This window comes from Rhineura floridana, chromosome 1 (genome assembly GCF_030035675.1).
Source record: "Rhineura floridana isolate rRhiFlo1 chromosome 1, rRhiFlo1.hap2, whole genome shotgun sequence".
NCBI classification, from domain to species: Eukaryota; Metazoa; Chordata; class Lepidosauria; order Squamata; family Rhineuridae; genus Rhineura; species Rhineura floridana.
Window position 1 is genome coordinate 922,546 of NC_084480.1, and position 27,018 is coordinate 949,563.

Consider the following 27,018-nt stretch of genomic DNA (forward strand, 5'->3'; position numbering starts at 1 on the left):
TTAATTATTGATTTCCCCCCTTGCAATTGTTGGGTTGTATGAGATAAAAACAACTGTACTTCTATCTCTAGCAAAGTAAAATTGTCAAAATTGAATTGAGAATTACCAGCCCATGTCCTCCTCACACAGACTAGCTAAATAAAATAAAATAAACAGTCTTCTTCAGTAAAAGGTATAACATAGTCTTTACTCAAGACCTCATATGTTCAGGAAACATCAGCTTTAGCTTGAAGAGAAAAGGGGAGAAAGTAGGTAATAAATTTAATTCCATGATTTGGAGTTCTTTCGTTAGAGCAGCTTGATGGCTCTTCCTATGACTAATGGAGGGGATATCCAAACCCAACTAACTCACAAACAAAAAGAAGGAAAAGGACAGGAACTTACAACACAGTAAGCAAGACACAGAGCTGTCCCCAAGATCTAGCTAGAGGGGACATCTCCCTACATTTGTACTAAAGGATACAAGCTTGCTTATTCCCAACGAAAACTGACAATTTTTGAAACCACTTTATTCTGCCTGTTCTAGCAATTCTAACTGCATAGAATTCAAATTGTAATACAATAAAATTTAAGAAATAAGAAAGCAATAACAATCCAATCCAAATCAATCTGCATATTCAGTGCAATGGATGTGCTGTCTGCCATCTTCCACCACAAATCTAGATATGCTTTGGATCATCTGAATGAAGCTTGTGGACGACTGGCGATCCACACATCACAGTTTAGGAACCTCTGCCCTAGAGGCTCTGGTGCTGGATGTGAAGAGAGGACTTCCCGGTTTGTATGACAACTCAGTCTTGGACCTGTGGGGCAGGTTCTGGGCAGTCTCAGGTCTCCTGCCCATATATAGGAAGGGACTCTTGGAAGGATTTGGCCCACAACTGGTGGGAGAGCAAATGGAAAGTAGGACTGTAGAGTCACCTTTGCCCACGAAGAGCATCATCTATAGTTTATTAAGAGGCCCATCACAAGCAGGCTTTTAGCTGCCACATCTGCAGCCTTTGGGCTAGCACTGCCTGTCCCCACTGAAGGTATCCAGGTTGCGACAACAGGTCTTTTCTGTGAACATGGTTTGGCTTGAAATAAATGTCCTTTTGGCATTGACACAAAGGGATGAAGGTGCCATCCTTGAATCAAGGAGCCCCCTTGATTTACTTCCTTTGTGGGATTTCACTTCCTTTGTTGTGTGTCATTCAGCTGGGCCATTGCGGTCATGCACATTGTGACTGACAGCTGCAGGCTGCGCCCCTCCCGCTCCTGCTGCACACTCTGAGATGTGCCTTAGGAAACACAAGCAGAGCAGGACAGGACAACACCCTGAGCAGAAATAATCAGCAAGGGAGAATTGCTCTTCACCCGCAAGAGTCTGCCAATGCTGGCAGAGCTCCCACCGGAAGGGCGTAGAGATGGCATTCTGGAGAGTCCACTGTTGTCCTGCTGGTGGAATTTCAATCTTCCTTTGGCCATTGCTGGGTTGACCAAACACAGGGTGGCCAGTGGCTGCAGCTGTGCAAGTCTCCTCCCCGCTCTCCCTCTTGCAGCTGTCCTTTGACCAGCTGGCCTGCGCCTGACAGGCAAGAGCAAAGGCCAGCACTCCCGCCCAGCTGTGTCTCCTTGCGTGCCTCAGGCAGTGGGATGTGAGTGTGCAGGCTGCTGGGGCTGCTGTGTGCCACTTCCCACCCTTGCATGGCCCCGAGGTACCCCTGGGGTTGGAAGGAGCTGTTGTGTCTCAGGGCCATCCTCTTGTTTGTCCTGTTCTGGGGCCTGTGGCTCCTGACTGATGAGGCCCAGAAGCAGTGGCAGGCCTGCAGCCAGTTCGTTGCTGTCCAACAGGAGCCCTCTCAGAAGACCCACTCTGGAACTGCAGCTTCAGCCAGCGAGGGGGTGGACTTTGAGCTCCTGTTTTCAGTAGCTCACTCGGAGCCACACTGTAAGCTCAGGCTGGTGCTCTTAATCCTCGTGACATCAGCCCCAGGAAATGCAGTGCCCCGGCAGGTGATCCGGCAGACCTGGGCTGCCCGAGAGAGGCCCCAGCCTTATCCGTGGCAAGCCGTGTTCCTGATTGGCAAGGGCGCAGGCGAGAGGGTCGCCTGGCAGATCCAGCAAGAGCAGGAGAAGTTTGGGGACATCCTGGTTGGGAACTACCTGGATACGTACCGCAATCTCACCCTGAAGGTCATGCATGGCCTCAAGTGGGGGCTCCAGCGGTGCCGACCCACCTACGTCCTCAAGACAGACGATGACTGCTTTGTCAACACTGAATGGCTGCCGGAGTTCCTGGCCAGACAAAACACCGCCAAGACTCAGCTCTACGCCGGCTCCACCAGCCCTCCAGCAAGTGATACATTTCAAGGCAAGACTATCCCCCGAATGAATACCCCCCATATGCCAGCGGAATTGGCTACATCCTGTCCCGAGATGCGGCCAAGCAGGTCTTGCGGGTGGCTGTGCACATCCGCCCCATCCCAGTGGAAGACGCGTACATGGGCATCTTGGCTCAGCAAGCTGGCCTCCGCCTGAAATCAAGCGCACGGTTTGCCAAGCAGAATGTGAAGTGGCGAATATGCAACTACCGCTACTTGGCGGTGATTCACAATCTCAGTGCACTGGAGCAGGAGGCAGCCACACAGCGCGTGCGGAAGGCCCGCAGTGGCTGCCACAACAGCCTCAAGATCGCCAGGTGGAAGTGAGCACGAGAACACAGGCAGAGCTGCCTCCGTCAGTGAAGGGGACAGGCTCCTGTGCTGGGAACCACTCTGGGTCCTCTGCAGGAGCCGCCGCAGGCACACAAAGATGTTTTAGGGCAGCCTAACTCTGGGAATTTGTTAAGGACCATAAAGCACCACATGGGCTGATGCTGCTGTGTGCATTATTAACAACACTACTAGTTATTACAACGAATTAGTAATATTATTACTCATTGCATCTAGAAGCTAACCTCAGTTCCCCTCAGTATTTTCCAACCCAGCCATGTGAGTCATCCTCTCCCGTGCGTCTTTCTCAGTAAAATGTCACTTTCCTGGCTCCGGAGGGAGGGGCGGGGGAGAGGAAGAGACATCCTCTTTCAAGGGATGTATCGACACCCCCCCCCGTGGTGCTGGGACACTCAGCTCCTTGGTGTTGGAAGCAGGACATTCATAGTGCAAGCTGCCCCATCCCACCCTGGGACTGATGCACAAGATCTCTCTGCTCTTCCCTGCCATTAACTAGATCCACTCATCATGCAGGAGATGGCTTCCCCTTTCAGGGCAGTTATCTAACCTCTGCTTCAAGTGGAAGAACTTTGACTCTGCAGCAAAAGGTGTCTGATTGTTCAGAAACTAGCATGGGTCTGGTTCTCATGAAGAATACACCTGTGTCAGGCTGGAGGTGGAGGATTGCTTGAGTGAATTATCAACAATCCCTGCACACAGAAAGCTACCATGTCAGGGTGAAACATAGGCTAGAATCATTCTCCCTAACATGGTAGTTTTGCTATGTGCAACTTTTGGGGTTTTTTTGTAATCATGCACACACTTACCTGCAGCCTGGAATGATAGAGCCCAGGCACAGGTGTACTACCTCACCTGCTGCTTGTTGAGAGCCAGGCCTTAGCCATCAGCATTAGAACAACAGAGAACGAAGCCTGCACATTCTTTGGCAAAATCAAAGGGAACCCAGGAAAAGCAAATGGGACAATGGCCACTCTGTAGACATCCCTTCAGGCCAGGCCCTAGACCAGAATGTTGGGTGGGGAGCTATTGTTAAGTCAGTATGAAACAGCAGAATCCTGATTACAAGGAGCCCAATATGTTTAGCACTATTTAACTGAAATAAAATGTTAATTTACAATGTTCCTTAGTTTTTAAAAATGTTTAATTGCTTGTTTTAACTGTTTTTATTGATAATGTTATAAACTGCTTAAGAGTTTTTTTACAATCAAAACAGTACATAAATTTTGTTTAATAAATAAAATAAATATAATTCAACTTTAATAAAAAATAAACAAAAAGCAAGTGCCTGCATGCTTCTCGCTAATATCTGAACCCTTCCTGAAGCTTGCTGGGAGGGGGCTTCCTTCCACACAGCAACCAGGCAGGATGGGTGCTCCGGCCCCCTGACCTCTTGGATCCCGCCCCTCCTCATCAGTAAGAGGGATGGAGACGTACTTTACAAAATGAAAGGTGACAAGGATCTCAGAGCTGGGTGTGTGTGTGTGCTCTTTAAGGGCCAGCTTCAGCTGTGGATGTGCCCTTATCTGTGCTTATCTGGCTGAATAAATGCCACTGGCAGCAGCTGTTTTGCCCCCCTGGACTAGTAAAGTTTGCTGTACCAGGAAGAATCAAAGATGTAACCTCTGAGAGTATCAAAAATATGCTCCAATCAAAGCTGCAGGCCCAAAGGAAGGATCCAGCAGCCATAGGGTGGGCCCATGATGATGAGTGAGGGGGCAGGTGGGGGGAGTCTCTGCAGCTGTTCCACCCCTGGGGGGATCAGGTATGGGCAGAGGTAACACATGTGGTGTCCCCAACGGTGGTGGGACTCCAAGCCCCAGCAGCCGGCATGGCCAGTGGTCAGGGATAATGGGAGTTGTGGTCCAACAGCATCTGGAAGGCACCACACTGGCTACCCCTGAGGAGTGGGTGTTGCAAAGCCTCTGCCTAGAGGAGCAGCCAGAAGTTCTGCTGCAAGACCGGGACCTCAGAGGTCATTCACTTAGACCCTGGCTCGTGGCAGCGCTAAGTGTCTAAGCGTAAACTCAAGAACAAATGTAGGCTACACTCATGGTTTGTCTGGAGCAAGACAAACCACGCTCCAGGGTTCAGATGACATGCTAAGCCTGGCCAGTGACCACATCAAGACCGGAGGAGGAGCAAAACATACCTACTGTCTCCTGTGAGGACCCACACACCTGCACGTTCACCCTGAGCCTTACATGTGACCCAGGTGAGAGTGTCCATCTCAAACAGCTTTGGGTGCCGGCCTCACGCAGCTGGCTGGGGTTGCCTTTCTGTTTCTTCCTTGCCCAGCTGAACCATTCTAACACCCAGCCACTCTGCCTTGCCCCCTGGGTCAGCCAGGGCATCCACAGCCCTCCATTTCTCTCCATGGCTCTGATGCTGCTGTGTGAGAAAAGGGCTGAACACCTTTCCTCACTTTTAATTTCATTACAAAAATAACATTGTACAAAAAGTCTGAAAGCTTTCCCCGAAGGATATGGATCCTGACGTTGGAAAATGTACATCCTTAGCCCAGAGAGGCAAATTGTGTCCCCGGTGCTGGATCCACAAAAGCCTGGGCGGGAGGCTGAGCCGGCTCAGCGCAGCACCAAGCGGTGAGGGTGGAAGCCAAGGTCAAGCAACGAGGCCGCTGCTGCTTTCAGATAAGGAGAGCCGGGTGGGATGCCCGGGGAACAGGGCTGGGATGTGCTCTCACAAATGGGTGTGTGGAGGCTGTACGGATCGGCGAAGGTGGCAGCGGAGTGGCCATGGCTCTGGACCAGCAATTCCTGCAGAGTCTCACCCACCTGTGCCAGGTTGTCAGAGATGACGTGCAGGTGGGAGACGGTGTCGCTGGCCAGGCTTTCCAGGAGGAGCTGATGCTGCTGCGACGTGCACAGGATCTGCACCAGGATCTGTTGCATGCTCTGGAGTAGGCTGACCATGCTGGGCACTGCGAGGAGAGGTGAAGCACGAATAAGGGTCAGAGACCTGTGGGCACTCAGAGGCCAGGGCAATGGCATCACTCCATCAGGACCTCCCCAAAGACACCAGAGAGGGGGAATGAACTGACAAAAGCAGTTAGATCTGCAAATGTTTTTCAAAAGCAGAATTTGGTGAGAGAGCAACAAAAGATCTGCCCTTCTGACCTACACATGGTGCCTGCCTGCCCACCCAGGGTTTGGTTTTATTTTTCATTTTTCTCAGTCAAACCAAACTTTTCACTAAGTTTAGGAGAGGCCCCCTAAAATGCCTCTTCTGGTCAAGGAATACTAGGAGAATATTCAGCTGTGGAAGACTCCTGAAAGTATTTTATAGGTTTTGTTCAGTAGTGTTGGGTGCATTTAGTCCCACCTGCTGCCGGAGGGCTAAATCCAGAGAAGTATTGCTCACCTTGAACACCTGATGCTGAGGCCTGCTCACCCATTGCCATCTGTTTTTCTTCTGCATTCTCAGGCGAGTCCTCTTGGGCACGGACTGGCAGAGGCTGGTTTCCTGCCAATGGGACCAAGGACCGCTGGCGCTCAGAAGAGGAATCTGCAACATTCAGCAAAGGGTTTGGACTCAGCTTCTTCCAGAAAGAGCAAGGTCTGATTTGGCCACAGGCAACACCCCTGCACTTGCTTGGACGTGGGGCTCTGCCCCTGCAGCTGCCCCTCCCAGGCAATGAGACACTGAGCGGGGGGGGGTTGGTGTTCCTGCATCACGGGAAGGAAGCCAGGATACCTCAGAGCCCAGAAGAGCATTTTACAAAACTCAGCATGTTTCTGTCAGGTTCTGTAATGTGCCACCTGCTTTACTATTACTTACATAGCACCACAGTAATCTCATCAACCCCACAAGAAAAGCTATTACCTCACTGGCTGGATGTTTTTTAACATCAAAACTATTTACACTTTTGGTCATGCTGTGTATTGGACATGATGTTAACACTAGGGATGGCCGAGAATTTTGATAAAATCAACGTTGGCACTAGACTTCCCGATAGTCCATAGGTCTGCTGTCTTTGCAGATCCATCCTGAACGTTACACGCTTCTCCGGCTTGTCCCAATAGTGGATTTTTTTTTACAAGGAAGACATTCAACTTTGCTTAGCTAAGGCGAAACTGACCAACATGTGTGTTGCTTTGCTAATGATAAATTGACAAGTCTGTGCCTTTGTGGCCCATTCCAGATGGCCCAAGGGAGAAGCTGGGATCCAGCCAACCAGCAGGAAAAAGCTACCCTAACACAAGTGGAAGTGTTTGTAACCGCTCTGTGACTGAGGCTTCACTTTCCTACCAATTTGAATATTCAGCTCAATCAATGGCAGGGAGGGATTTGCAGACAGGAAAGGCTTTTAATATACAGTGATTTAAATTCCAAACCTCCACTTAGTTGACACAAATCAGGCACACTGTGTCTAATCTTTCAGAAACCCCAAAACATTTCTATTTCTTTTGCATGCAATTTCTTTTTTCTGTTTTTCACCAAGGTCCTAAAGAGCTAACTTTGCAGAATGCTGGAGATAGCATTAAAGCAGAAATGCAGCCCATCCAGCTCTTCCTGCAAGAGCAAAGCACGCACCCTTGATAGCCTGTTGGAGGCATCGCACAGGGTCAGTCTCTGAGGTCTCCGAGATGAAAAAAAAACAGTGCAGGCCTGATTCTGCTGCCCTGGGAGAAGCCCATGACATGGCCTGTCCCCCACCGCCACTGCCTTCATCTCCACACAAACCAGCACCCTGACTTGCAGAAGTTGAGCAAGCAAACGGTTTCCCATCGTACACGGCCTCACCTCTGCTGCATGCTGCACCTTGTGGCTGTGTTGAGGAGGGGGATGGACTGGCCTCTGAATTGCGCCTGTTCTTGTGGGGAGGCGGCTCCCCCAGATCTGGAAGGAAAGAGAACACATAGGGGCCATCTCACCTGCCAGCACCTTCTAGATAGGGCAGCCTTTGTCAACCGGGTGTCCTCCAAACGTCCCATCAGCCCCAGCCAGCATGACCATCGGAAGCTGACGGCTGGGCTGATGGGAACTGTAGTCCAAAAACCCCTGGAAGACCCCCAGGTTGGGGAAGAGAGCAACTGCCAAGCCGTCCCTCCGCAGGGGGATCTGGCAGCTGGTTCTCTTAGGCAGTTGCCTTTAGATGCAGCCTGTGAGTCAAGACCCTGGTGTAGAGGGGGGGCTGGTAGCACCCAGCCTTGCCTCCTCGGCAAATTCAGAGCGTTTTCAGGTTTCACATTTTAAAAAGCAGTTCTAGCCCTCCTTGCTGGGGAGGAAAAGCTTGAAACTGTGCAGGCAGCAACTGCTCCGATCAGGAAGGCTGCTTCCTTCACCTCTCTGTGACTTCCAGCATCTCTGCAGGCCGTGCTCCTCCTCCTCTTCCTCCTCCTCCTCCTCCCAACCCTTCCCCTTGCCTCTTTTCTCCTCAGTTTCCATGCCCCTCCCCCAAGACCCGATGGGACATAGAATCATAGAATCATAGAGTTGGAAGGGGCCTTGTAGGCCATCGAGTCCAACCCCCTGCTCACAGCAGGAAATCCACAGCTAGAGCATCTCCCGCAGATAGCTGTCCAGCCTCTGCTTGAAGACATCCAGCGAAGGGGATCCCACCACCTCCCTAGGCAGTCGGTTCCATGGCCGAACTGCCCTTACCTGCCCCAAAGCCCCATGCCAGCTGGGGGGGGCTCCCTTACCCGGCAGGCACCGTTCCCCAAAGACGGGCCGCCCCGCAACTTTCCAGATCTTCTCCATGTTCTTGTAGTGGGGGGGCACACGGGGGGAGTGGCAGCTGCCCTGTTGGCGCGTCTCCCACTCGGAGTAGAAGGCCTGCTTGAGGGCCTTCCACTTGCACCGGCACTGGGCCACACTGCGGCTGTACCCGGCTGCCGCCAGCTTCCTCGAGATCTCGCGCCACAGAGCCTCGTTGGGCCGCGAAGTGGAGGCCATCAGCAGCATCACCTCCCTGCAGCCTCTGATGAGAGCCAGGAGGCAGCCGATCTCCTGCTGGGTCCAGGCACGGCCCCTGGGCATCATTCAGGGCGACTCTTTGGGGCGGGCCCCTGCAGTGAAAGACAGAGAGAAGGGCTGTGCTGTGCAGGGCCAATGCACAAGAGGGCAGGGCAAGGCAGGGGCCAGGAGGTTCAGAGAAAGGCAGACCCTCTGGAGCAACGGGCCACTTGGGGGTCAGGAGCTCCGCAGGAGGGTTTGTGCCTGGCTCCCCTCTACTGCCGGACTCCCTTACGCAGGCATTGGCCAGACCCTGGCTGGCCCGCTCAGCTCCAGCAAGGCGGCTGCATCACCTGCCTTGGGCCCCAGCTGCCCCCTCGCCCCAGCAGCCGCCCCAGCCAGTCCCCTCCAGCGTATTGGTTTTGACCTCCGTCCGGGAGTATCACGGGAGGGGGCACCGCTTGCCTTCCCACCAGCACGTCTGCCCCCCAGGGCCCACTGCCAGAGAGGTGCCAGGGCCAATGCAGGGGCTGTGGCTTTGCGTTCAGAAGGTCTGGGGTTCAAGCACTGCGTGGGGCTGCAAACAGACTCCCTGCCTGAAACCCTGCAGGGCCCTGCCAGTCAGTGCTGGCAATGAAGAGTGAAACTGGCCAGTGGTGTGGCTCAGGATAGTGCAGCTTATGATCAGGAACAAGGACAACAGTAACATGCTACTAGCACTGTCTGCACTGGCTGGCAGCAGCTCTCCAGGTTTCAGGCAGGGACATTCCCAGCTCTATCCAGAGATGCTGCCACAGGGACTGAAGCTGGGGCCTTCAGCTCTGCCACTGAGCTGCAACGCCCTCCCCAAGGCCAGGGCCAGGCTCCGGGGTGGGCCTGGGGCAGCCACAGGGCCCTCCTCTGCCCCCTAACCATTTCCTGGCCCCTTTCAGCGCTACTCAGACGACTGATTCATTCCCAAGGCACAGGGCAGCCTCCGCGGTCCCACGTTTTCCCGGACGCCACCGCGGCTGACAGAGAGGCACTCTGCAGGCGCTCAGGGGCTCTTTCACCCAGATGATTCCGCAGCGAGCGAGGTGCCCCCGGGCTGGAGCGACACCCGCACCGCCAGCACAGCACAGTCCTCCCGCCGCCGCCGCCGCCACCACCCCCGGGCGTCTGCTGCGTTCTTGGCAGGGCTGCCAGGGCGGCGCCACCGACCAGCCCGCCGGCCAGCTGGGCGCTGCGGCTGACCCTCCAGGCCAGCCCCAGGCGCGCTTTGCCTGGCCAGGTGGAGGACGGGGCGGGGACAGAAGAGCCTCGCTAGCCGTCCGGCTCGGCTTACCTGCCGGCGCCGCCCTGCTCCGCTTGCCCTCCGTCTGTCAGTCCGTCCGGCCCGCGGCAGCGGCACCAGGCGGCAGCCCGGAGGAGCTTGCGCGGCCTGCGATGGGCTCTGGGAAACGTAGTCCGCGCCGGAGGGACGGAGGGAGGCGGGCGCCGCGCTCGCTCGCCCGCGTCGAGGCTCCAGAGCAGAAGCGCACAATTAGATGGTCCCCAGAACCATTTCCAGATCGAATTCAAGCATACACGCCCCGCTTCAGCAATTCCTCTTTGGCATAAAAAGGCTTCCTCCTGTAAGCATCCTCCGCAGGTATTTAGTTATTTAGCCAAGTTATGGACCGCTTACTAGACTTGGGGTGTAGTTGTCCAAGGACGGGGGGGGGGGCTTAGACTTACTTTTTGGGGAGCAGGGTCCCTATGTTTCCAGCATCCTATGAGCCAATTAGCATGAAAGGGGAGTGTGTTAGCCACTGAGAAGAGTCTTCTAATATGCTTCCTTTCCTGCTGGTTGGAGCCAACCAGAGTGAAAGGAAGTGAGTCAGCCACTGAGAAGACTCTTCTTAGTAGCTAACACTTCCCTTTCATGCTGATTGGCTCCTAAGGATGTCTGTTGTTGTGGGAGAAGGCATTAACAAATATCTAATTCTCAACCCAGCAACAAAAAAGGGGGGTATGGGAGCTGTATTTTATTGTGTAAGTTACTTTGAGAACTAATAAGTTGAAATAACAACAACAACAACAACAACAATAATAATAATAAAACAAGGCTGGTAACAACGTTTGAAACATTATTCTGTACAAAAATATCCACAGCTACCAACAAACTCAACCATAGTTCCTGTGAGTGAAAAGGAGGAAGTCTCCGTGTCTCAGCCATGCTCGGGTGCCCGGCTGTGCAGCGGGTGGGGTGTGGATGTGGGCGTGCATCTGCATCTGCTCTGGTCCCATGAGGAGCTGGGGGGAGGGCAAAGGGAAAGGGAAGGATGAGACTTTCACTCTCTGCAGAGCAGATCAGGCACCACCTGCTGCGGGGACCGGGGGTCCTGGGCTTGTTTGTGGAGGGCTGACCCCATTGGCTCAATCTCTCTTTCCACTTGCGGCCAGTTGCGCCCTCTTGGCAGAGAGGGCAGGTGTTCCCAGGCACGGGGGCCATGGCAGGGCCTCCCCATCCCAGGATGGCTGAGGGTGTGACCTATGCTGACCTGAGGTTTGTGAGGACCCCTCCAGCGAAGAGCCAGGAGAAAGGTACAAAGCCACCTTGCCCAGATCCCACCCAACCCTGGCCAGGATTCCCCACCAGACCCCCATTCACACCTCACCCCATCTCTTCTTCCAGAGGCCAGTGAGGGAGAGCTCACCTATGAGAATGTCCGGGGCCCTGGGGCCCTGGAAGAGAAGGCTCTGCGCAGCTCAAAGGACACGAAAGGTGAGTGAGTGCCAGCTGTGTCCCACCTACATCCAGGTAGTGTCTGTCCTCTCTGTCTGTCTCCCTGTCCTTTCTGTCCAGGAGAGGTGAGCTCATCTTCCTCCAGCCACCCACCCCTGCACCAGTCAAAGTAAGGGGGGGATTGGAGCTGACCACCCCACATCACAACCCCATCAAGAGGGCTGCTGTGCACAGCAGCGCAGCATCACTCACGATTGCAAATGATTTCAGAGCCCAGGTTTTTTAATTTGAGAAGGCATTCCCACCAACAAAAAGGAACTCTGTCAGAATTTTTTTTTAAATTGCATAGATCAAACGCTTTGATCCATTTGTCTCCAGCCTCATGCTGTAGAACACTCTTCCAGCAGAGACACGGCAGGCATCCTCGCTTTTGACTTGAAGGCTTTTTTCAGGCTGTCAGGCCTTTGCAGCATTTTGACTACTTTTTTTGCTAGCTGGTCACTTTAATGATTATCTGTATTGCTTAGCTGTGTTGTTTGTCTTACCATCTTTTATATTTTATGATATGATGATATAGAAATACTTTAATAAATAAATCATTTAAATAAAATTTGTCCTCAAAATCTAAGCAAATTTAGAATGCTTGCTCATTGAGGCCACAGAGTGAAAAAGCAAGGCTCGTGTTTAACTCTGCAGCTTCCAGACAAAAGTCAAAACATTACTGAGCCCTAAAGTGTGTGTGAGAAAGGTGGGTCATCTTGCTGAGTTCCTTTAGGCCTTGCCAAATCCAACATGCCGGCACCTCTGCTTGCTCGCTGGATAGCAAGCAGTCAGTTTCCTCTTGGGTCTGTTTGGATGTACATCTCAGAACATCTGAGGAACTCTTGGAAAATCATGAATTCAAGAGCACTTTTGCAATAAGCTGTGAAAAAGAAACGATACCTTTCTCTCCTCTTTGGTGCCCCTCTGCTTGCCTCAGGCTAGCTGGATGCCAGGGGGTCAAGTGTCCTCTAGGGGCTGCCACAGGGCTACTCATTTAATAGTTTCTAACCTGCCTCATCCCATCAGTTCATGCCAGGTAACCCCACTTTAAACCATGAGCCCTTTGTTGTTGTTGTTGTTGTGTGCCTCCAAGTTGACTACGACTTATAGTGACCCTATGAGTCAGTGACCTCCAAGAGCATCTGTCATGAACCACCCTGTTCAGATCTTGTAAGTTCAGGTCTGTGGCTTCCTTCATGGACTCAATCCATCTCTTGTGTGGCCTTCCTTTTTCTTTTAAGCCCTTAAACTAATTTTATATGATTTCATCAGAAATTATACACAAGATAATAGTCATTTACATTTCCACAGGGACCCTTTCAGCACTTCACCACATTATCTCGGTTAGGCCAGTAAGCCTGGCAGACAGGCCAGTGACAATGTTGTGCTTGGATGCCTCATCACGGTCTCCGAGTCAACATGCCCCGGACTGACCTTCTTGCCCTTGCTGTCCTCCATCATTCCCTCTGACCACTGATACCACTTCCCACCTCTTGCAAGAAGCCATGGCAACTTCACCTTTGCCTCCTCCCTCTCCTTCGCTCCCCCACCTTCGCTCCGTCACTGTGTCACTTCATGTCACTTCATGTCTCCCTTCCTCCCTCTGGTGGAACTTTTCATGGATATCACATCTTTGCACCTCTCCTCCCGTTGCAACTCCTGCAGCGAGTTTCCTCCTGGCCTCCTTTTGCCACATCCCTTCACTCTCTCCCCTCTCTTCCAAACTCTACCAACATGGAAACTCTCTTTCCTTGCTCAGAACACAGGATGCCCCTCTTGAAGCCCCTGCTCTGGCCCCCATCCATTACTGCATCCAGCACAAGCAAACTCTGGTCCTGGCCTTCAAAGCTCTTCAGGGCTTCCTCCACCAACCCTTCCTGTGTTCTGATACTCCCACCGCCACCACCACCATCCTCATGTTCACTTTAAGGTGGACACATTGATTGGGATTGGGGGGGAGGGGCCTCGCAACTGCTCCTTCAGGTGGGGATATAGTTGTGGGGGAGGCCATCTCCCCTTCCTGCCTTTCCTCCATCTCAGAGATGCCTGGTTGCTCGGTTGCCAGGTATTTCAACCTGGTGGTGCTATTTAACACCAGGTCAGTTCGTAACAATATCTGACTTTCCAGGATTTGATCATGAATGAGGCGGCCAACTTGGCATGTGTTACTGAGACCTGGGTGGGTGAACTAGGGGTCGATTTGACCCAGCTGTGCCCATCTGGGCACACAGTACTGCACCAACCGGTGCTGAAGGGCCAAGGGAGTGTGGTTGGTGTGCTCCATAAAACTCCCAGTTCCTCTGCTAGGAGACCCCTCTCCACCCGTGGTGAGCTTTCAGGACCTGCATCTGGTGCTGGGGCACTGAAACAGACTGCGGGTGCTGCTGGTGTTCTGCCCACCCTGCTGCCCGCCAGCCTGCCCGACCCAGCTGGCCTTGAGAGGGGTGCTGGAGAACCCTGAGGGGCTTGCCATCCATGCTGAGGCCACTCTTAGTGGGCTGGCTCAGGGCTTCATGGCCTCCATGACGACCGTGGGTCTGTCTCGCTCCTACATGCCATCAGTTTAGCCTTTCCCCTAGGGTGTGGGAGGGGTGGTCTGGAATCGGGGTGGGGGCTGTGGGTTGGGGAATGCACAAGGACGGTCTCTCCAAGCCATGCAAAAGATGTCCCTCTGCTGGCACAGTCTGGCCACAAAGGTAACTTTTGATTTGGGCTACTGGATGGGACTGTGACATCAGGTGATTGGCAGTTGGGTGGTCCCACCCCTGTCAACATGGCTGTTGGGGGAGGTCAGGATAAGTCTAAGACCTTCAGAAGAGACCCTGTTAGTTATGCAGAAGTTAATCTTGTGGCACCTCAGAGAAGGGTCAGTTGCAACAGCCAAGGGCTTCTCATCAGGAGAAATGGTTCTTGGAGGCTTGACTTCTTTAACATTGATGACTTTCATTAACTGACAAACTTTGCTTATGACAAACTAAACTCTGCTTCTGCAAACTGGAATGAAAAGGAAGAAAGAAGCAGGAAACGCCTTGTTGCTTTCACTTTTCATAACACTCACTCAGTGGGAGTTACATAACAAGATTCCCCCTTAGGCCTCTCCTGCCCCTTAACATAAGGCCCAAGGGGACCCATCTAGTCCAGCATCCGGTCTCTCACAGGGCCAACCAGTTGTCCTTGGGAAACCCGCAAGCAGGACCCGAGTGCAAGAGCCACCATCTACTGGGCAGAAGTCGTGGGTGTGACCTCGGTGCAATGAGCCCCTGGCTCTCCGGGAACAAGTCTCTTTCCTGGAGGCCAAAGAAAGAAAGACGCCCACCCCATTTCAGGAGAGGCTTCTCCGTGGTGGACCTCAGTCTGTGGCATGAGCTCCCCACCCAGATAAGGCAGGCACCTACTCTGGTGAGCTTCTTGCAAGCTGTTAAAAGCATCTCTGTTTAGTCAAGTTGCCCTTGGCCATTGATACAGAAGCTGGGAGCCATTCAGCTAGGAACTGTGATCTGTTGGTATTGCATGTGTCGTTGTTATGTCCCTTCAAGTCGATTATGACTTATGGCGACCCTATGAATCAGTGACCTCCAAGAGCATCTGTCATGAACCACCCTGTTATTGTATATCGATCTTTAAAAAAATGTTGCATTGCATTGAATTGCTTCATTGTATACCACCTTGGTGTTATTTTAATGAGAGGTGGAATAGACATATTTCGAATAAATGCTGTTAACCCCAGTGGGTTTTTCTTCCAGAGTCAGCACGTCGGACCTGGTTTGCAGCCCTGGCGGTGCTGGGCACCTGCCTCTTCCTTCTAGCCACCACCATAGGACTCGGGGTCCGATGTGAGTAGCAGGTGCCCCCGCCCAAACCCATCACTCCTAGGGATGGCTGATAAGTAGGGGAAGGGTGGTATTGCCACCTGGGTGTCACATGCATTTTATAGTCCCCCTGGCCCATCCCATGACCCCATTATGAAAACCACATCTCTTTGCCCAAGCGTGTCCTGACCACTGAGGCCAGTTTCTGTGGATCCTCCTGGGTGATGCTGTTGTGTGATATTGTTGTAAGCCACTTCAAGGTTTTGCCTTGAAATGCAAAATAGTCTAGCATTTTTGAAGCATAGTTTTAACACATTCCAAAGGGTGGAAGGGCCGTAGGTCAGTGAGAGAACACCTGCTTTGCATGCAAGAGGACCGTAGTTCAGCCCCAGGCAACTGGTTAGGGGTGGGAAGACCCCATCTGAAACCCTGGAGGTGGAGGCAAGAGGGAGTCAGATGGAGCCCAGGGCTCAAAGCTGACCTCAGGCATTCTTGCATGTCTCTCTGTTCCTCTGTCTGACACTGGTGGGTCTGCTGGGTGCAGAGCTTGGCTGCCCCCCACCCATATTCCTATCTGCACATTGCCCTCTGCAGACGGGCAGGTCTCCCAGCAGTTCCACCAGGAATCCCAAGGCCACGCAGCACAGAGCAGCCTCCTGGCACAGAGAATTGAAGCCATGAAGCATAGCCTAGACCTCCTGGCACAGAGAATCGAGGCCACGGAGCAGAGCTTGGCCCATTCCCAGCAGCAGCTGCAGGAGGCTGAAAGAGACCTTGGAGCCACCCAGGTGGCCCTGGAGGAGAGCTGGAGGGCTGGGAACAGAACTCAGCAGCGACTGGAAGAAGAAGTGAGGCGAGGCAACAGCAGCCTGGCTGTCATGAAGCAGGAGAAAGAGGAGGCGGAGAGGAATCTGGAGCAGGCCAGATCTTGCCAGCAGATGGGTACGTTCCTGGCCCTCGGGAGGCAAAGCCCTAACCCTGTTTTTCTTTTTTTAGAGTGGTGGAGCTTTCGTTCATGCACATATATGTTAGGGGAATGGCATATTAAAGGTGCAGAATGGATAGTAAATAATTAGGAGCCTTCCCTGGAATGGAAGGAGAGTCTGGAGGAAGGTCCCTCAGGCACTTTCCTCTCCACTTAGGGGAGAGGAGAAAACTGCACTTTGGCACAGCCTGTAGAACTCTTGTAGCAACATGATCTGCCAGACTGACACCTGTCCGTCAGCTGTTGGCCCTTTACTTCCTCCTCTTCCTTGTTGAACTGTTAACTATTTCCCATCACCCTTCTGTCCTCTTGCACTGTCAGCTTAAATTCATACTTTTTTCTTACATGTCTTCTTACTTGCACTCAAAGTGAAGGAGATTTGGGGTTTGGAGGGGAGCTTTTCTTTTGGGGGCAAAACTAGAAATGTTGCAAAACATGTTACTTCAAATCACAATATCTCAAAGATCGCTGCCTGCCCTTAATTCTGGGAGGGCAGGAGGGGCCTCCATTGGTGCCACAGTGAAATCAGATTAAATCAGCAGAAAACATTCATCAAGAAGCTCTGGCTTTGGTGTATGTTATCAATGTTCATTGGATTGTTATTGCTCTGTTTTTCATTTTTTAAATGTAAAATATAGATCTTGGATTTTTTTCACGTGATTGTTTTAGTTAAAATTTAATTCATTTTAATATATTAAATGTAAATGTACTGCCCTCAAGTCGATTCCGACTCATGGCGACCCTGTGAAGAGGGCTTTCATGAGGCTGAGAGGCAGTGACTGGCCCAAGGTCACCCAGTGAGTTTCATGGCTGTGTGGGATTCGAACCCTGGTCTCCCAGGTCGTAGTCCAACACCTTATCCACTACACCACACTGGCCCTCTTTAATATATTAACAACCTTTAAAAGGCCCTGTGGCCCCCACCTGCTGTATCCTTATGGAAACCACCCCCTCCGACTATTATTTATTTTATTATTACATTTATATCCCACCTTCTTTCCTCCAAGGAGCTCAAGGAGATGTACAAACATGGTTCTCCCCCTCCCGATTTTATTCTCACAACAAACCTGTGAGGAAGGTTAGGCTGAGAGGCAGTGACTGGCCCAAGGTCACCCACTGAGCTTCATGGCTGAGGGGGGATTGGAACCCTGCTGTCCTTAACCACGACACCACACTGGCTCTCAGCCCCAGGAGATGCCTCTGTTGGTACCAGGACTAGCAGCAACTGCAAGAGAGCTTTTTTGGTCAGGACCGCGTTGGGAGAGGAAAGAGTTCAGCCTCCCACAGACGTTGCAGTCCTGAGGAAAACACCCTTGCTGATAATTTTTTAAAGCTGAATTAGAAATACAGGCTTGTTTTCATTTGAGAATTCTGTAATATGAAATAAAAAGTGCACGCACGCCTGAAGCCTGGTCATCTTTGGTAAGGAACATAGAAAGCTGCCTCACCCCAAGCCCATGTACCTCAGTATTGCCTACACTGACTGGCAGCGGCTCCAGAGGGATCCAGACGGGGACATTCCCAGCCCCACCTGGGGCCCCCAGGGATCAGACCTGGGACTCTCTGCTCTACCACTGAGCGGCAACAGCAGCCCCACATCCTCTCAGCCCGTTCTCTCCCTTCCTGTAATCGACGTCACACTCCAGTGACAAGCCAAATGAAAGTGGCCGCTGGGCCACTCTCTCTGCAGCCTCTGCCTGCACCTGCCAAAAGAACACACATTTCTTTCTGTGCACATTGGCAGGCACGAGACCTGTGTAATGTTATGTGAACTGGGCCTAACCCAGGTCCTGTTTGGAAGATTCTGGGCTCCCTCCCTCCTCTCTCAGCTGACAGCCTGTTTGCAGAGCACTCCTTCTGAGCTTAGATGACGTCACATCAAGCAACTGTTATCCCACACATTCCAATACACCTCCTTGTCACTTTCCTTACCACACAAGTTTTGGGAAGGAGGTTTGTTGTGCAAGAACTCCAAATCCATTTTAATGGCAGAGTCTGAATATGTCAGAATGCCACTGAACCCCATCCGTAACACAGCAGCAAACTGGACGCGTTGTTGAGCCCAGGCCCTCTCATGAGGAGCAGGGAGGGGGAAGGCATGAGTTTCAGGTGCCACAGCAGTTAGAAAGCATGGACGTTCCAGTTGTTGTTGAGGCTAGTCCTGACCTTGAGGAGGAGAGGAAGCTTGCCGCCCCGTCAGTTCTCATGGATAGCCCTGCCCTCCGAGGAGACAGCCCTCAGCCTCCAAGCACACCCCCTGGACCGTTTAGGGATGCTCCTGAGAAAGCAGTAACCCCTCCTTCAACAAGCAGGGTCCTAGAGACGCCCGACGCTTTCCCGCCCGCTGCTCTCCAGCCTGCCGATAAGGAACCTGTTCTGTCCAATGAGGCTTTGGATGTTCGCCCCCCTTCACCACGCACACGAATCTGCATCCCCCCCAAGGCAGGGCCTACCCAGAGCCAGCCTGAGGGCTGGTGACTTTGTAGCTGAAACCCTCCCTTTGACCTTCTCCCTTGCCTTCTCCTAGGCTGCTGTCCAAGTGGATGGAAGCTCTTCAGATGGAAATGCTTGTGGATTGCAAGTTCAGCAGAAAAGAAGAACTGGGAAGATAGCAAACTAGACTGCCAGGATAAATCGTCTCAACTACTTACATTAAAGCCCTGGAATGCAAGAGAATTATGGAATGCTGCAATAGCAAGGAATGATGAGGTAGTGAGAGTAGGATGCAAATGGCTCAAACCTTAGGCAAGACAGAGCTGGGAGTGGGGGTGGGGGGTAGGGAGGCCTCCATGCCCACAGCCAACCCTTGCAAGTCAGTAAGAGAAATCCAGAAGCAGCTTCTTCTCGAGGTCTGCCAACACAGAGAGCAAACAGGAGATCAAACCCATTGAGTTGATCACTGTGCTCTGCAGGTGAGGGCCTCCTGCAGATACCATCTTATCAGGAGGTCTATTCTGCACAACCGATTCTGGCCCACTTGCATTGGCTGCCTGTATGTTTCCGAGCTCCATTCAAGGTGCTGGTTTTGACCTATAAAGCCTTACATGGCTTAGGACCACTATACCTGATGGAACGCCTCTCCCGACATGAACCCACCCGTACACTACGCTCAACATCTATTTATTTATTTATTGTATTTATATACCGCCCCATAGCTGAAGCTCTCTGGGCGGTTTACAACATCTAAGGCCCTCCTCCAGGTACCTACCCGGGGAAGCTCGGAGGATGGCAACAAGGGAGAGGGCCTTCTCAGTGGTGGCCCCCAAACAATGATTTTGTTGACAAGGTGCGCCTGGCACCAACACTGTTATCTTTTCAGCGCCAAGTCAAGACTTCCCTCTTCTCTCAGGCATTTTAGCATGCGTTTTTAAATTGTTTTTTAAAAAATTTAAATTGTTTTTTTTTTAATTGTGTTTTAAAATTTGTATATTTGTTTTTATTGTTTTTAATTGCTATAAACCACCCAGAGAGCTTCGGCTATAGGGTGGTATATAAATGTAATAAATAAATAAACATAGGAAACAGACCTTTAGTGTGGCGGCACCTAACCGGTGGAATTCCCTCCCCTTAAATATTAGACAGGCATAATCTCTGTTGTCTTTTTGGCACCTATTGAAGACTTTACTCTTTCAACAAGCCTTTTAAGTAGAGACCTTATCCCAGTCCGTGTCTGTGCTGGAATTGCTTTTTAATATGTTTTTAAAGTAGTTTCTTTTTCAAAAGATGTTTTTAAAGATGTTTTGTTTTAATATATTTTAAAGGCTGTTTTTATGATGTTGTAAAGTGTTTTTAGTGCTTTTGTTTGCCGCCCTGGGCTCCTTCTGGGAGAGTGGGATATAAATCTAATAAATAAATAAAATTTATCATTGCTGGTGACATAAATGAACTGTCATCAGGAGTTTTGGAGCGAAGTGTCATCAATCTGCAGATGACACCCAGCTCTGTCTCTCTGTTCCATCTGAATCAGGAAAGGTGGTTGAGGTGTTAGAATGGTGCTTACAGGCAGTGATGGACTAGATGTGGACCAACACACTGAAAATGAATCCTGAAAAGACAGAGGTGTTATGTGTCCAGAGTTCTCAAGTCCTGGAGGTGGGGAGACAGCCTGTTCTGGACAGGATTGCATTCCCCTGGAAGGAGCAGGACCACAGACTAGGGGTACTCCTGCATCCAACCTGGTCATAGGAGGTTCAGATGGCCTCAGTGGCTGGGAGTGCCTTTTTCCAGCTCCAGATGGTTCACCAGCTATAGCCCCTTTTGGACAGAGATATTTATTTATTTTTATTTATTTTAAAAAAATATTTCTATCCTGCCCTACTGCCCTATAATAGGGCACTCACAGCAGCTTACAAAAATAAAATCAAACATGTACACAATAAAATTGTAAACAATAAAATCAGAAAAACATTAAAATAAATTAAAATACATAAAATACAATATATATATATATATATATACACACACACACACACACATACATATACACATATATATAGGGAGTGGTTCTAAAGAGACTACAAAGGTAAAATTTAACGCAGAAGGCATAAAATCAGTATCAAACTCTACCTTCAGTCAGAGATGACTTGGCCACAGTGCTCCATGTTCTGGTAACTTCCAGATTGGATTATTACAATGGGCTCTACGTTGGGCTGCCCTTGAAGATGACTTGGAAACTTCAGTTGGTCCAAAATGCAGCAGTCAGATTACTGGTGGGGGTCCCCTTTAGATCTCAAATAACCCATTTTAAAACAGCTGCATTGGTTGCCAGTTTGTTTCTGGGCCCAATTTAAGGTGCTCACGTTAAGTGTTTAAAGCCTTGAATGACTTATGCTCCAAATATCTCAAAGGCCGCCTCCGTCCCTACAGACCCTCTTGAGTGTTGAGATCAGTATATTTTTAGGACTATCCCTATTTTGTGATTTTTAGGTTGATTTTAATTGTTTTTAATGCTGTGTTTTAAAATTGTTGTAACCCACCCTGGGAACTTTGGGTAAAGGGTCTGAGGTGGTGGCCATCACTGCCTCCTGTGGGGCTGAATGCCATAGTTTAACTATGTGCTGCTGTATGAAGAAGGACTTTCTTTGGTCTGGCCTGGATCTTCCAACATTCCACTTCATTAGATGTTCACGAGTTCTAGTATTATGAGAGAGGGAGAAAAACTTTTCTCTGTCTACTTTCTCCATGCCATGCATGATTTTATACACTTCTGTCATGTCTCCTCTGACTTGTCTTTTCTTTAAACTAAAAAGCCTCCAGTGCTGCAACCTTTCCTCAAAAGGGATCCACGCCATCCAGTTGATTTAGAGATGTTGGTGGCTCAACTGTCAACTGGGGAGTTATTCTTTAGGGAGTAACTCAGCCTTCCTTCCTGAGAGAGAGAGGAGAGCTGTTTAAAAGGAATACCCACGCCTGACGTTGATGGGTGAATTGGATCAGTGGGTTATTCTCTGTCCAGATTTGGCCATCCTGCAGTTAAACCATTGCTGAGCAGTCCAACCTGTTTTGTAAAACCTACGAGGAAGGAGATTCTACAGTTTCCATGTTCCACTACTGCTGGACTGCTCCACTAGTGAGCTAATGCGTGCCCTAAATATTTCCTTAGTATGCAGCTCTGTATTCTCCCTAGCAGCCAAGCTGCAGGTGGCCTTTGAAGGGCAGGCCACCCCAAAGCATTTTGCTGCCTGAGGCGTATAGTACCAAAGTTCAGTCAGCTAATTATTGCTGGCACTCCAATCTCCAATCAGCAAGAGATCCAACACAGTTATTAAACGAGTTGGTTTTCTTTTGTAATCAACTCCTTTGAAATGTAGTGTTGGAAGAGAGTGTTACGCATACCATGGACTGCGAAAAAGACAAATAATTGGATGTTAGAACAAATTAAACCAGAACTGTCACTAGAAGCTAAAATGATGAAACTGAGGTTATCATACTTTGGACACATCATGAGTAGACATAATTCACTAGAAAAGACAATAATGCTGGGGAAAACAGCAGGGAGTAGAAAAAGAGGAAGGCCAAACAAGAGATGGATTGATTCCATAAAGGAAGCCACAGACCTGACCTTACAAGATCTGAACAGGGTGGTTCATGACAGATGCTCTTGGAGGTTGCTGATTTATAGGGTCGCCATAAGTCAAAATCGACTTGGAGGCACATAACAACAACAACAACCATGTTTAAAGATAAGGTTGATTTTTTTTACTTGATTTTTATTAATTTTTTCTTGAAGGCTTGGGGATATCTTTTTCAGTCTACCACATTTGTTATTATTTTTTCTTGTATTTTAGTTCATTTTTAATGTGCAATGTTTATACTAAATGTTGGTGCTAAATAGGATCTTCTGTTTGTTTATTAGTAGTAGTCATGGATTGTGGACTGTAGTTTATGTTGGTTTTGGGTTTTTTGAATTTGCTGTTTCAGATGTTTTAACTTATGTTGTATGGTGCTTATAGTTTCATTTCTATATATATATATAAAATCTGTGCTTACAACGCTTCTTTTTCTTTTCCCCCTAGAGCACTTCACAATCCAAAGAATATTGGATTGGACTTGCAAAATGGTCATCATACAAGAAGGTTTGGTTTTATGTCGATGGCTGCCCCTGGGAAGAGTAAGTACAAGAGAGAAGGAGGTTCTTTTGCGACCTGTCAGTCCAACTGGCTTGGGCTGAGCAGAGCCTGGGAATCCCCCCCAGGTCCTTCCTGCAGCCATCTTTAGACTCTGCAGCCTTCCCTGCCCATCCTTGAATTGCCTGCTCTGCCCAGCAAGGGCTCTCTGCGGCCCCCAGCAGAGAAAAGTCTTTCCCAGCCCTGAGCTCTTGTTAACAGCAAATGTCAGGGATAAACCACGGGGGTCTGTCTACACAGAAAGCATTCAGTGCGTGTGCTCGGTATAGACCCATGCACAGAAGCAGGCCTTTCGCCAGCCTAAAAGTTTTGGGGGGGGCACCAATAAAAGTAGGGTTGTCAAAAAAAAGTCTCTAATAAATTTAATTATTTATTTTTTGTTATAAGGGAGGTAGGGCAGAAAAAATTAGGGAGCTGCTTTGCCTCCCCAACTACAGACCTGGTCAGAAGGGACGTTGGGGGTCATCTAGTTTTGGGATGGGGAACTTGTGACCCTCCAGATGTTATTGGATTCCCATAATCCCTGCACACTGTTCATGCTTGCTGAGGATAATGGGAATTGAAGTCCAACTACCTTTGGAGAGCACCACATTGCCTATCCCTGGTCTAGACTGATCTGGGTTCCCTTCCCTCTTCAAGGATTTCTCAGAAAATCTTTTGCTGTCCCAAAACAGGCTCCTGCTAAACTTTTTTAGTTGTTACAGTCACCTTTGGCAATTAAGATTCTGCAAAATATGGCTGGTGCATACGAGGGTAGCCCACAGCGCCTCATTTTGGGGTGGCTGGGATAACTAGATAAGGATGAATGGCTAGAAGGGGCATTTTGTGCCTTCATTGTCAGTTTTGTCTTTCTAGAACTACACGTTTTGGAACTTGTGAAAAGGATGGCCGTTGCGTGCAAATGAGCCAAGGAGTGTTGAAAACATGTAACTGTTGGTCAAACTATCGATACATCTGTGAGAAGGCAGCTAGCCCTGTAGAGCCAGCCCACACCCTTGGTCAGTAGGCCCAAAAAGTAAGTACAAAGGCCCAAAGCAAGCAAGGCTTTCTTTGCATCAGATCAGATATGGCTTGGTTCAGCAATCCAGTTCCCCCCACATGCAACAGAGTGCCCACCTATATTTCCCTACCAGCTTGTTCTTCATTAGATGAGGTCTAACATTGGACACACCATACATTTAAAACACTCTTATACCCCTTCAATTGTCATAGATTCCTCCAAAGAGGAGTTAATTGTTGTAAACCGCCCAGAGAGCTTTGGCTATGGGGCAGTATATAAATGTAATCAATAAATAAATAAATAAATAAAGAATCCTGGGAATTGTAGTTTAAGGGTGCTGATAGTTGTTAGGGGATCCCCTCACAGAGCTACAACTCTCTGTACCCTTATAGAATCGTAGAGTTGGAAGGGGCCTATAAGGCCATCAAGTCCCACCCCTGCTCAATGAAGGGATCCAAATTAAAGCATACCCAACAGGTGGCTGTCCAGCTGCCTCTTGAAGGCCTCCAGCTCTGGAGAGCCCACCACCTCCCGAGGTGATTGGTTCCAGACTACAATTCCCACGACTTTTGGGGGAAAGCCATGACTGTTATAGTGATGTAAGAATGCTTTAAATGTATGGCGTAGATGAGATAACTATGGGCTCCTCTTCTGCAGTAAACAGAGTTGCCGTTGGATTAATTATTATTTCTGATATTCTCTATTTTTGTGGAGAGAATGTTGAAGTAGCAACACTCCATGCTTGGTTTCCAATTCATTCTTCTTCTTTTGAATTTTTTTTTAATTCGCTTTGAAATCATCGATAGTATGAGAGATACTTTTAGCAAACTACTTTCTATGTGAGCTGTTTAAATGTGAATTCCCTTTCACTGATGTCAGTGAGGGGTTGATTATAACTGACTGACAGGAAGCAGCAGCGGGGAATGAGGGGTTGATTGTAAGCAGCAGCGGGGAAGACACTGACTTTATTATCTACTTATTTGTCTGCAGTGCACAAAATAATGTATACAGGCAATCATTACAGAGTTTAGAGTAAAGATCAATACCAGTGGAGACTCGTGAATAAATAGTGATAATAATATCAATAATACTCTGCAAAGCATGCATATATATATATATATATACACACACACACATACATATATATATCAGAGGAGATTGGAAAATGAAAAGACATTGGAGGAAAAAGGAATTGGATTGTTAATGACCACCAGGGAGCCACACTTCAAAATGAAATGTAAAAAAGGAGAGGATTCCATCCCTAGGATGGGATCATTATGTTGTGTATATTTTGCAGAGTTATCAGCATGCTGAGCTGCATGTGCTTATGAGTGTGTATTTACCTGAGGAAGCCGACTTTTTCCCCTGTGCTTAAATCAGTGAGACTGAAGCCTTTGTAAAAATTAGAAAAACGACGGTATTTATAGAAATAGATGGTAGATAGGAAAGTGCCCTAGTTCTAGCTAACGAACCAAGCTGGAGCAGCAAAGCCCAAGGTGGGACATTACCCTCCTGCTTCAGAAGAGAGAACAAAGGACAAAGATGCCTTCACCCTCCTCGGACAGAGAGTCGGAGAAGAAGGTAAAACAGGAAGGAGGGTCAGACGTGAGGTCAGCTTCCCTGAGAGCATCAGTGTGCACAGAGGGAAGATAAGTAGAGGAGAGCACAGGTAAAGATAGGCAAGCCTAGCCAGCTGGAGGACCCTCTCTCTATCTCCCTGAAGTATGAACCAACAGAACAGAACAAACAGGAGTTGCTCTTGCCACGCTGGCAACACATTGTGCAGTCCAGCTGCTCAGCATGTAGGAAGGCTCTCTTCTGTGTGCACTTGCATGAACCCCCAACTTCACTTCTATCACAAGGACAGCTTCTTCTGTGCCTATTTTGATACCAAAAGTGGAAGAGGGAGAAGGGGAAGCCCCCTCAGACCTCCCCCATCCCCTGCAGATGCTCAGCCGTGGAGGTTGGGGGGAGGGATGGGCAGAAGACTCTCCATCCTTGCCTGGCTGCCTGCCTGGGAGGTTGGTCAGATGAGCATCTCCCACGAGAGAAGCCTCTCGCTCACTCTGCACTTTGCCTTGCAGCTGCACTCCTTTCCCAGCTCCTTCCTGCTCCTGTTCCATTCACAACTTGGCCAGCCATGAGCCTCTTTTGTGGTGTGCTGCCTTCCCCCTCAACCAGACCAGTGGCTCCTGGGGCAACGTGCTTCTCTCCCCTCCAGTTGGACTCCCCACACCGGATGGGATTCCTGCCTCCACCACAGCTGGCCACTCGCTTCCTTGTGTTGGCAACTAGAAAAGCCTTTTTCTAAGCCAGGATCCTGATGGAGTGACGGACAGGTGTGCTTCCGCTTCCTTCTAGAATGGCAAGACGGGCTGCTAATCCCTGCCAGGTACCACAAAGAAGAGGTAATGGGATTCCTCCAGCACGGAAGGAGCGTGCAGAGTGAAAATGCAATAAATAAATAAATAAAGCCTGCCTGCCTGCCTCTCCTTACAAGCAAGAATATAATAATAGTACATTTTATTTTTCAGTCGCCTTTCTGTCCGGGTTAGGGACACTCTAGGCGACGAACAACAAGAATAAAACAATACATATATATATAATAACATCATCAATTTTGAAATTAAAAAACCATCCTTTAATTCATTATAACATAAATTACTCTGTCTCAATCTTGTAGGCCTGCCTGAACAGCCAGGTCTTCAAGGCTCGGCGATAGCTGGACAAGGAGGGAGCATGTCTGAGATCAAAAGGGAGGGAGTTCCAGAGGGTGGGGGCCACAACAGAGAAGGCCCTCTCTCTGGTCCGCACCAGCCTGGCTGTTCTCACAGGTGGGACCGAGAGAAGGTCTTGTGAGGCTGATCTTGTCAGGCGGCATAATCGGTGATTCTGGAGGCGTTCCTTCAGATATACTGGGCCGAAACCGTATAGGGTTTTAAAGGTCAGCACCAACACCTTGAATTGGGCCCGGTAGACAACTGGTAGCCAGTGAAGATCTAATAACACTGGGGTAATGTGATCCCAGCGACGGCTATGCGTGATCAAGCGTGCCGCCGCATTCTGTACCAGCTGTAATTTCCGGACCGTTTCAAGGGTAACCCCACGTAGAGCGCATTGCAGTAGTCTAAGCGAGAGGAGACCAGGGCATGTATCACTTGGGGGAGCAGATGACCAGGAAGATAGGGTCGCAGTCTCCGTATCAGATGTAATTGATAC

The 27,018-nt window shown here is 49.7% G+C and overlaps 3 protein-coding genes across 6 annotated transcripts; 2 read left to right on the forward strand and 1 right to left on the reverse strand.

Annotated features, from left to right (window-relative positions):
- The first annotated feature begins 1,483 nt into the window (after positions 1-1,483).
- Positions 1,484-3,941, forward strand: LOC133377955 (beta-1,3-galactosyltransferase 5-like). Its single transcript, XM_061612745.1, is given in 2 exon segments — positions 1,484-2,320; positions 2,323-3,941. Coding segments are annotated over 2 exon segments (1,002 nt in total). The 5' UTR covers positions 1,484-1,686; the 3' UTR covers positions 2,691-3,941.
- LOC133377965 (uncharacterized) lies at positions 3,864-10,399 on the reverse strand. 3 transcript variants are annotated; one of them, XM_061612769.1, is made up of 5 exons: positions 10,347-10,399; positions 8,378-8,743; positions 7,476-7,571; positions 6,093-6,236; positions 3,864-5,652 (listed from the first exon to the last, which is right to left on the reverse strand). In XM_061612769.1, exons 2-5 carry the CDS (start codon positions 8,715-8,717, stop codon positions 5,297-5,299), a joined length of 936 nt encoding a protein of 311 aa, XP_061468753.1. In that variant the 5' UTR covers positions 8,718-8,743; positions 10,347-10,399; the 3' UTR covers positions 3,864-5,296. The 3 variants fall into 3 exon arrangements, with proteins under 3 accessions (XP_061468753.1, XP_061468739.1, XP_061468746.1); XM_061612755.1 differs by lacking the exon at positions 10,347-10,399 and adding an exon at positions 9,955-10,281; XM_061612762.1 differs by lacking the exon at positions 10,347-10,399 and adding an exon at positions 9,543-9,876.
- On the forward strand, positions 10,194-26,272 carry LOC133377937 (B-cell differentiation antigen CD72-like). Of its 2 annotated transcripts, XM_061612740.1 has the most exons (9): positions 10,194-10,260; positions 11,055-11,195; positions 11,287-11,376; positions 15,123-15,212; positions 15,783-16,130; positions 18,701-18,882; positions 22,689-22,783; positions 23,655-23,814; positions 25,884-26,272. In XM_061612740.1, the coding sequence occupies exons 2-8, from the start codon at positions 11,102-11,104 to the stop codon at positions 23,803-23,805; spliced, it is 1,050 nt and encodes a 349-aa protein (XP_061468724.1). In that variant the 5' UTR covers positions 10,194-10,260; positions 11,055-11,101; the 3' UTR covers positions 23,806-23,814; positions 25,884-26,272. The 2 variants fall into 2 exon arrangements, with proteins under 2 accessions (XP_061468724.1, XP_061468718.1); XM_061612734.1 differs by lacking the exon at positions 10,194-10,260 and having other exon boundaries at positions 10,938-11,195.
- Positions 26,273-27,018: the final 746 nt, after the last annotated feature.